General features: G+C 35.8%; 1 protein-coding gene across 1 annotated transcript in view; it reads right to left on the bottom strand.

The window, feature by feature from the left end:
* The window catches only part of LOC131134176 (rho guanine nucleotide exchange factor 26-like), a 29,793-nt gene that overhangs the window by 1,293 nt on the left and 18,869 nt on the right, over window positions 1-9,631 (bottom strand). The window contains exons 13-14 of the mRNA XM_058079131.2: window positions 746-819; window positions 548-652 (exon numbers count right to left, since the gene is read on the bottom strand). Coding sequence (XP_057935114.2) covers window positions 548-652; window positions 746-819 — 179 coding nt within the window. The remainder of the gene's footprint in view (window positions 1-547; window positions 653-745; window positions 820-9,631) is intronic.

The following is a 9,631-nucleotide window of genomic DNA, read 5'->3' as shown; positions in this document are numbered from 1 at the left end:
AAAAAAAAATTTATATGGCCCTCTCTGGAATAACGACTAAAAGGATTTTTTTTCCCCTTGTGTTTAGTCCTGTAAAATTGTGACTATTTTCATTTTATTTTCATAAAATTAAATTTTTTTTTCAATTTTTTACTTTTTTATTTTTTCGAGTTTTTTGTTGTAATTTTTTGGCCTATTGTGACTTTATTTCCTTCATATTTGGACTTTATTCCCCAATCATACTTTTTCCACAACCTAATTTTCCAAAAATGACAACTTTATTTTGTGTGCTTCTCCCAACACTACAACCTTAAAAATAAATTTAAATTTAATATCACCTATTTTTTTCTTATTATATTCATCTCATAAAAGTGTGATTTTTTTCTTGTTAGATTATAATTTTTACCTCAATTTTTTTTAAACTTGAAATTACTGCAAATATTTTCTTTTGAAGCTATATTTTTGTAATGTTCCACGGGCCACAAATGGCCCCTGGGCCACTTTGGACACCCTGATTGAACAACATTGTCAATATGTTTGATCGATTTAGTTTAGTTGTTTTTCTTACCGTCGTCCACAGTCTGGGACAGGAGCACCACGTCGGCCACCTGCAGGGACAACTCATCAGGCTGCTTGGCTGTGTAGGTTCGAATCACCTCCACTTGGACTGCATCTGGAACAGCAGCAGCACGCCATCACCATTACCATCACCGTCAACATGACTTGTGTTTTATCAGATGGCCACACGAGGGCGCCAAAGGCTTACTAGTTCTGTCCTGCTCGGTTTCATCTTTGTTGATTTTGTGGCCCAGGGCGCTGATCCACCTTGCCCGCTCGTTCCTAAAAGAAAAAAGAAAGTAATATTATGTCGGATCAATACGTCTTCATATGGTCCTTGGATACCACATCAACGTACACTGAATGGACCCCATTGAGTCCAAAAGACAATTTAGTGGCTCAGCAGGTTTTGCCTTACACCCCCGCCCCCCCTTTCCCCTTCCCCTCAGTTAGACAACAGAGGTGTGTTGTCAGCGTTCCGTGGGTGATGGGAGGAAGCACAAAGGGCCGAGTCTCAGGAGGCTTTGGCTTTTCTCTCACCTCTTGTCCTTGCCGTGGGAAGAGAACCAGAGTGGGCGGAGCCACGCTGCTCGGTTTCCATGAAACTTTGGCCTCACCTGTTCCTAGAGTGGGTGGGGCTTAAAGCAACGGAGGAGTGGCTCTCCTGTGTTGACTGGAGTGCAAGTTGAAAATGCTCCCAATTAGCCATATTCATATTCATATACTGTCTGGCACTTCATTTCATGGATTACTATCAACAACCAGACCCAGGTCCAGACCTAGACCCAGGTCCAGACCCAGACAAACAGCAGCTAGTCTCTCCGACTAAAACATGAATATCTGATACTACTTCTACTGTGATGCCACGTCTTACTGCAATATACAAAAGAAGTTCTAGACAGTACTCTGTTTACTTGAAACAATACAACCGTCATTAACTCATCCAATCCCAGCCGTGGCGGCCATTTTAGACCATTTGTCAGGGCACACGGAATATTCAGTTCTATAGCGATAGAAATAGTATAAAGAATCCCATCTCTCATTCTACCTTTTCCCGTTCTTTAGTAATCAGCAGTGGGACATAGGTGAGTTTCAGGAAAATATCAGTTCCCGACTAAAAATATATTTTTTTTACATTCAAATAACACCAGGAACCATTTTGGATATAAGTAATCAGCAGTAGGACATAGTTGAGTTTCAGGAAAATATCAGTTCCTGACTAAAAATATATATTTTTTTACATTCAAATAAAACCAGGAACCATTTTGGATATAAGTAATCAGCAGTTGGACATAGTTGAGTTTCAGGAAAATATCAGTTCCCGACTAAAAATATATATTTTTTTACATTCAAATAAAACCAGGAACCATTTTGGATATAAGTAATCAGCAGTAGGACATAGTTGAGTTTCAGGAAAATATCAGTTCCCGACTAAAAATATATATTTTTTTACATTCAAATAAAACCAGGAACCATTTTGCATATAAGTAATCAGCAGTAGGACATAGGTGAGTTTCAGGAAAATATCAGTTCCCGACTAAAAAGATTTTTTTTTTTTTTACATTCAAATAACACCGGGAACCATTTTGGATATAAACGGGTCTGGAAACATCATTTTTAAGGGTGTACCATTATTGGAGTTTAAGGTTGAAAAAGTATTGAAGTTGGTCCAAGTTCCTCCAAAGGGACCCTAAATTACTACTAAATAATATACGACCACATTAGGATAACCCTCAGGGTGTCCAAAGTGCAGCCTGGGGGCATTTGTGGTCCGCAACCAACTAGTAGGGGGTGTCACCAGACATGTGTGTATGCTAGCGGCCCCGCCTCCCCCCACAGAAACAAAGAGACTCGCTCCGTTCATGCCGTTGTTCTATAAAACCAACATGTTGGACAGCCACTTCATGGTTATCTGTGGAAGGAATGTAGCGAGTGTGTTTACACGCATGTGCCGCCTCCTTCCTGATGTTAAGGCGCTGAAAGGGCGAGAGAATGTGGCGCATCATAAATCCAACGTGGGGGCAAACGGGGCAGCGCTGTCCCACCCAGATAAAGAACGATGACAGTTCTTCCTTCCTCTTCCACAGCAGCTCATCTCCATCATCAGTGTGTTGACCTGCTATCTGTACGCTTACCATTACCATACCATTCCAGCCCGAGCACTCCACAAAAACATCACACAGAGGGAGAAACTCCCATGTTGGAGGGGGAGGGAGGCATGATTCCCATCATTGGGGCGGCCTCTTCTAATCCTTACTTGAATGACAACACAAACATTCTGGATTGAAAAGTCCTGTCTTTTTAAAATGGATATTTTAGCTCCAAAGCCTTGACAACATTTCAAGGAAATTGGAGTTTCCCTTTAAACCAGGGGTGTCCAAATGTTTCCAAATTTTTGGTAATATTGTGACTTTATTCCCATAATATAATGACTTTATTCCCAGAATATTATGACTTTCCCAAATCCAACTTTATTTGATTTTGTTTCTAATAATTTAACAATTTTTTGACAATGTAATTTGTCTTTAATATTCGAATATTTAAATATTTAAGTAGTTTAATATTCAAATATTTAAATGTTTAATTTAAATATTTAAATATTATTATTATATTACATATTATATATTATATTCATATATTAAATATTTTCCCTGAACAATATTACAACTTTATTCCCATAAAATTGCTTCTTTTTCTCTCATTGATTTTATTCTAACATTGCATTCATTCATAACTTTTCTGCAACCTAATAAAAAATACCAATCCTATTTGTTTGTTTTTCGTATTCCAAATTTTTTTAAAAAGTTAAATATTTCAACTTTACGCTACTAAAATTAGTGTTTTTCTTCTTAGAATTATGACTTTATTGCCATTATATTTTGACTTTATTTTCCTAATATTATAACTTGTCCCCCAACCGAATTTCCCCCAAATTACAATTTTATCATAATAATTTATCAATGTTTTTTTATTTTAGGGTTATGCTTTATTTATGTTTTTTTATTTTTATTCATTTACTTTTTTTTCTTAAAATGTTCAACTTTCTGCTGCTAACATTGCTACGCTAACATTTTTTCCGCCTCACAATATGACACCACTTTTTCCTGCTAATATTTTCTCTTTATTCCTGTCACATTATGTCTGATTTTGCCATTCATTCACTTCCAGTTGTACCTAGTTTTAAGATATGTAGAGAAGCCTGTTTTGTTTTTGTTTCCAGGCTGTCGTCTGTAAAGTGGTATAAGAGCACATACAGCGGCTGGGTTTGGGGCGGGGCGGAGCAGGTCAGAGGGTGGCATTGTGTCCGTGAAGTAAGTCCATGAGGTTTTTCCTTCAGGGAGGTCATGAAACCTCCAAACTCCAATGGCTCGATGTCGCCAAAGTGGAGCAAACGGCTCAGGTTTTCTCTTCCTAGAGATGATGGAAGATGATATTTTGTATAATAGGCGACTTACAGGCCCTGCAGGGAGCTTCTCAACCAAGAAAAGAAGAGCATAACAAAGCCAGAAGTGGAGTCAGAAAAGATAAACACACTTGCTGAGCTCTTGTTGTCTGTTTGTGTTAAAAAAAACACACAAGTCAAAGGTCATGAGGTCACAGAGTAAAGTGCAAACTGTAACCATGATCATCCTGGCTAACAATATCCACTTTACCATCGTACAGTGTTTGAATAAGACGACAAAAATCCCCGTTGGCGGATTGTGTTTACGATGCAACACGAAATCCGGTTCACACGCCCACGCTGGTGCACAAATAGATCCACTGCACACCATGCTTGCTTGGAGCTGCTCTGCCTTGCATGCTAGCTTGCTATCTATCAACATACGTTCAAACCCGCCACCCGAGCTATTAGCATTATGTTAGGGTATGTGCCAAACTAGGAGTACCACTACTACATTAGTACATGCATGCGCTGCTTCTTTTAGTACATTTCAATACGTGTCATGAAATAGGCGTCACATGAAGAAACACGGCATTTTTTCCGTGATTATTTCAGGAAAAAAACATGTTGGGGAAAATTATTGATATCAACTTCATGCTTTTTTTTCCTAAAATTTGCTAAAAAAAAAAAAAAAAGATAATTATTTTGTTGTGTTTGTTACTCAAATAACAACTTTCATTAAAAAAATTTAGTGTTTTTATAATATTTCAACTCTATTTTGCCTCAGAATATTCCAAGTTAATTGGGAATATTTCTCCCTTACCGTTATGACTTTATTCCCAGAATATTTTGACTTTATTCTCCGAACACTAACTTTTTCTGCAACCTTACTTCCGCAAAATTACAACTCTACTCATTTGTTTTTTTTCATAATATTACAGCCTAAAAATATTTAATACATCAACTTGAGGCTAATACATTTTTATATTATTAATTGCAACATTTTTCCCCATTGGAGTAATAATTTTCTCTTCATATTTTGACTTGCTTTTTCACAGCTGCTTTTTCCATCTCTGCTCTTTTTAAATTTCCAACTATTGAAAATTTCCTCTTGTAAATATTCCTCTTGTAATTATGACTTTACTGCCATAATATTTTCACTTATTCTTGTAATAGTCACCAACTTCATTTTCCAAAAACTCTAATCTTTGTTTCATTTGTTCCTCGTAATGTTACATCTTTAATATCTTATCATATTATTATTAATACATAATTATTAAATGAATAATTAAATTAGTATTATATTAATTTATATTATTAATAATTTATTATATTTTTAAATATTTTTCTTGAATATTTTAGCTCTATTACACATTTTTTTCTTGTGAAATTGTGACTTTTTATTATTAAAATGCATTTATTTTCTTAATATTTGGACTTTATCCTTGTAAAATGTTCTCCTGTTGCTTTTTCTTTCAACACAATTTTAATATTTCTTCTTAGATTTTTTTCATGATATTCTGACTTCATTCTCATATTTTGACAACTTTTCCCCAACTTTATTCTTTGTTTTGTTTGTTTATTTCAACTTTATTCCCCTCAAATGACAATCTTCCTCTAATATTACAACATTCTAATATTATGACTCTTTCTTGTTAGATTACAAGTTATCTCTCTTAGTTTCACTTTATTCTTGTAAAATTATTGCTGATTTGTTTTTGTTTTCGAGTTTTCACATTTTGGAAACGCTCCAACTACCCCCCTCTTCTAATTACCACCAGCCAGTTATAATTAGAAGGTTTACGGTAATAAGACAGAGGGATGGGAATCATGTGATCAATCACGTGTCATGTCGCGTTTAGTCACAAACTTGGGAAGAAAGGACATCGGAAACTATTTTCTGACCACAAACAAAGAACCAAAGCTGGCAGAGACACCAAATAATGACGGCGGGTTGGAGGGCGGGGTCTTAGTCGTGGGAAATAGCCCGTTTAACAATGGGATGCTGCTATGCAACGATGCCTAGCAACTACTGTAAGAATGGACACCGGGTCACTACACACACACACACACACACACACTGTTCTGTTATATCCCAGCCAATGGCCTCCAAACTCCAAGCTATCAAAGGGGGGGCGTAATCACAGTCATGCCCCCCCCCCTCCTGGGGGCCCCACAGCAGCCGTCATAATAGCAAGTACCTCTGTAGTCGCTTGGAAAGCTAACATCAGTGTGTGTACTGACACAAACGCCATGAAAACACAGCAAATAATATCAACTAAATGAAGTATTTTGAAGCACAAGTATGGCTAAAAGAACCAACATTGTCAGCATTGACAATGGAGGGTCGTATGTAGGGTTGACAGACACTAGACTTGTCACTAAGGTTCCCTAAGGAACACATTTACTGGGACACCAGCCGCCATTATGATACATTGATGGAATATTGGAAGTAGGATGTCCAGAAAAAAACACAAAACTACTAACATGCAAATCTATGTTATCTAATTTATGTCTAATATGTCGTATTTTCTCAGAATACATCCACTTTATTGGGTTGTGGGTGTGTAAAGGGGACTATAGGGCTGTTATTTCATGTTTAGAGGGCTCTAATGTTTAATTTACAAGGTTGTATACAGGCGTTCTATGCCATAACTAAAAAAAATATTCAGTTTCAGAAATTATATTTGAGGATTATGATTATTTTATGAAGAAATTCATTACATTTCCATTATTTAATTGGGGGAAAAAACACTTTTAAATCTGAACAAATCTGACAAAAATATTTGTCATCCACTAATGAGTTTTAGTATGAAATGAAAGTTAAGAATAATCTGCTGTGAGCGCACAGGAAGTGCAACTGTTCATTCTCAAATAAGCTTTTTATGAAGCCAAATATGACAGGTCCCCTTTTGTTTAAGCATGTTACATAATCCATGTAAACAATCGTCTATGTTTTGTACAAAAGCAGCAAAGAGAGATGGCAGGGGAATCAGAATGAAGTCTGCACAGCAATGATTTATGCAGCACATATTCTAACAATTCTCCATGAGGAGACAGACTTGTGGCTTGGAAGACTGTCAACAAAACAATCAACTGGTGCAGCTGGCTCGCCTCAGAGTACAACACTGAAGACAAAATGATAAACTTTATTTCCCAGGTTCCATTAAGAACAGGCAGTAAAGGCTGAAGTCATGGCGCGACAATGGAAACGTAACTAAATATCCCTGTGACCTGAAATGGACCCACGCAGTCCAGGAAGTGAAAACTTGGCTACCTTGATATTTTGTAAAGTTACAGTCATTTCCAGCCACTACTACAGCACTGTGGCTAATTTACAGTTAAGTTCTAATCTTATGACTTCTCCTTTACTTCAGAACTACTACTAATTGTTGAAATACTATGCCACTCGCGAGTCAGTGAAGAATAAGTGAACTTATGACAAGCTTGTCCACGCATTGGAAATTGCAGGAGGTCGTTATTCAGTTTAACAGTCTGATTCACAGTGTCATCTACAAAAGAAAGCTAAACTCATCACACAGCAACTTAACACACAACTGTATTTTTTTTTTGCTCTTGTAAAATTACAGCTGGTATTTTCCTGTCTGCGGTTTATTGTAAAATCTTCCAACTATTTCAACCCTCTCACTAATATGCAAAAATGTTAAGCAGAACATTTGCAAACCGGGGTGGATGTTAACCAAGGTGCCACTAGATTTTTTTTGTTTTTGTTTGTTTCACATAATATTAGGACAGTTAAAAATTAAAAAAAAAATTCTGTTAATATTTCAGCTCTACACTAATAAAATGTAAGTTATTTTCCCCCATAATATTACAAATGTATTCTTGTTAAATCACAGCTTTTTTTCTCTTAATATTTGGACCGTTTTAACTTTCTTGTAAGATTTGTAACTTTTTCCGTAAAAAATAAAAAAAAAATCACAATTTCACTCATTTTGTATGACTTAAGATAAATAAAACTTAATCTTAATCTTTACATTTGACACCACTAAAATGACGTTATTTTTCTTCACATAATGAAGACTTTTTCCTAATTAAATTGCAACATTTTTCTCTTAATATTTTCCACTAAATTCTTGTCAAATTTCTACTGATTTTTGCCTTTTTTCCTGGTAAATTATATTTTTAGAATGCGCCAATTAAAGAAAATAACACACCGGGGCACAACTCAACATTCAAAATGTATACCTAAAAAATATAGTACAATTTAACAGTCTGACTCACAGTGTCATCTTACAAAAGAAAGCTAAACTCATCACACAGCAACTTAACACTCAAAATGTATACCTAAGAAATATAGTACCAACACAAGTTTAAAATAGAAATATATATTTTGTCTTGGATGCGTGATCCAAGAAGGCAGCCTAAACAAAGCGGATGAAGAAGCGGGCGAAAACAAGAAAAGGCAACATTTTTGCATGTTAACCAGAACATTTGCAAACCCGGGTGGATGTTAACCAAGGTGCCACTAGATTTTTTTGTTTTTGTTTGTTCCGTTTGTTTCTCATAATATTACGACAGTTCAAAAAAGCATTTTTTTGTTAATATTTCAGCTCTACGCTACTAAAATGTAAGTTATTTTTCCCCATAATATTACAAATGTTTTTTTCCTCTGCATTTTTTTTCTCTTAATATTTGGACCGTTTTAACTTTCTTGTAAGATTTGTAACTTTTTCTGTAAAAAACAATTTAAAAAAAATCACAATTTCACTTGTTTTGTATGACTTTTTAAAATAAATAAATCTTAATCTTTAAATTTGACACCACTAAAATGACGTTATTTTTCCACAAAATGAAGACTTTTTCCGAATTAAATTGCAACATTTTTCTCTTAATATTTTCCACTTAATTCTTGCCAAATTACTACAGATTTTTGCCTTTTTTTCTTGGTAAATTATATTTTTAGAATGCGCCAATTAAAGAAAACACCACACCGGGGCACAACTCAACATTCAAAATGTATGCCTAAGAAATATAGTACCAACACAAGTTTAAAATAGAAATATATATTTTGTCTTGGATGCGTGATCCAAGAAGGCAGCCTAAACAAAGCGGATGAAGAAGCGGGCGAAAACAAGCAAAGGCAACATTTTTGCATGTTAAGCAGAACATTGGCAAACCAGGGTGGATGTTAACCAAGGCGCCACTAGATTTTTTTTTTTGTTTTGTATTTTTTTTTTGTTCTTGTAAAATTACAGCTGGTATTTTCATGTCTGCGATTTATTGTAAAATCTTCCAACTATTTCAACCCTCCCATAAATTTAAATTGGAACAATAAGTGCGCCACAGTTGACAGCTGTCGGAAGCGTGCAGTGATACAGACAGACTTTTTCATAGATGCCAGTTTTGTGAGGCAAATTTTTACTTTTTTGTAAGTATGTCGGGATGTTGGCTTTTTTGCTAAAAACCGAAAACCGAATGCCAATAATGTCCAACTCTTGATTTCCAATATCGATATCAGCCGATACCGATATGTGTAACATGACATATCTCCTGTGGCAGAATGAACACATATGCGTTGTATACAGCTGTCAAGATCGGGAAAAAGTCCAACCAACCAAAAGACCCCACCAACTAGCCACTTTCTTAAACATGGGGGCGAGGTGGGAGGGTAAGTCACCACTGATGCACTACACTGCTGATGGGGACGTCAACTATCCCTTTAAGTCAGACAGTAATGGCTGTCTAACC

Source organism: Doryrhamphus excisus, linkage group LG8 (genome assembly GCF_037039965.1).
Source record: "Doryrhamphus excisus strain RoL-2023G ecotype Guam linkage group LG8, RoL_Dexc_Guam_v1.1, whole genome shotgun sequence".
Classification (NCBI taxonomy): Eukaryota; Metazoa; Chordata; class Actinopteri; order Syngnathiformes; family Syngnathidae; genus Doryrhamphus; species Doryrhamphus excisus.
This window is presented reverse-complemented; position numbering and strand designations above follow the sequence as displayed.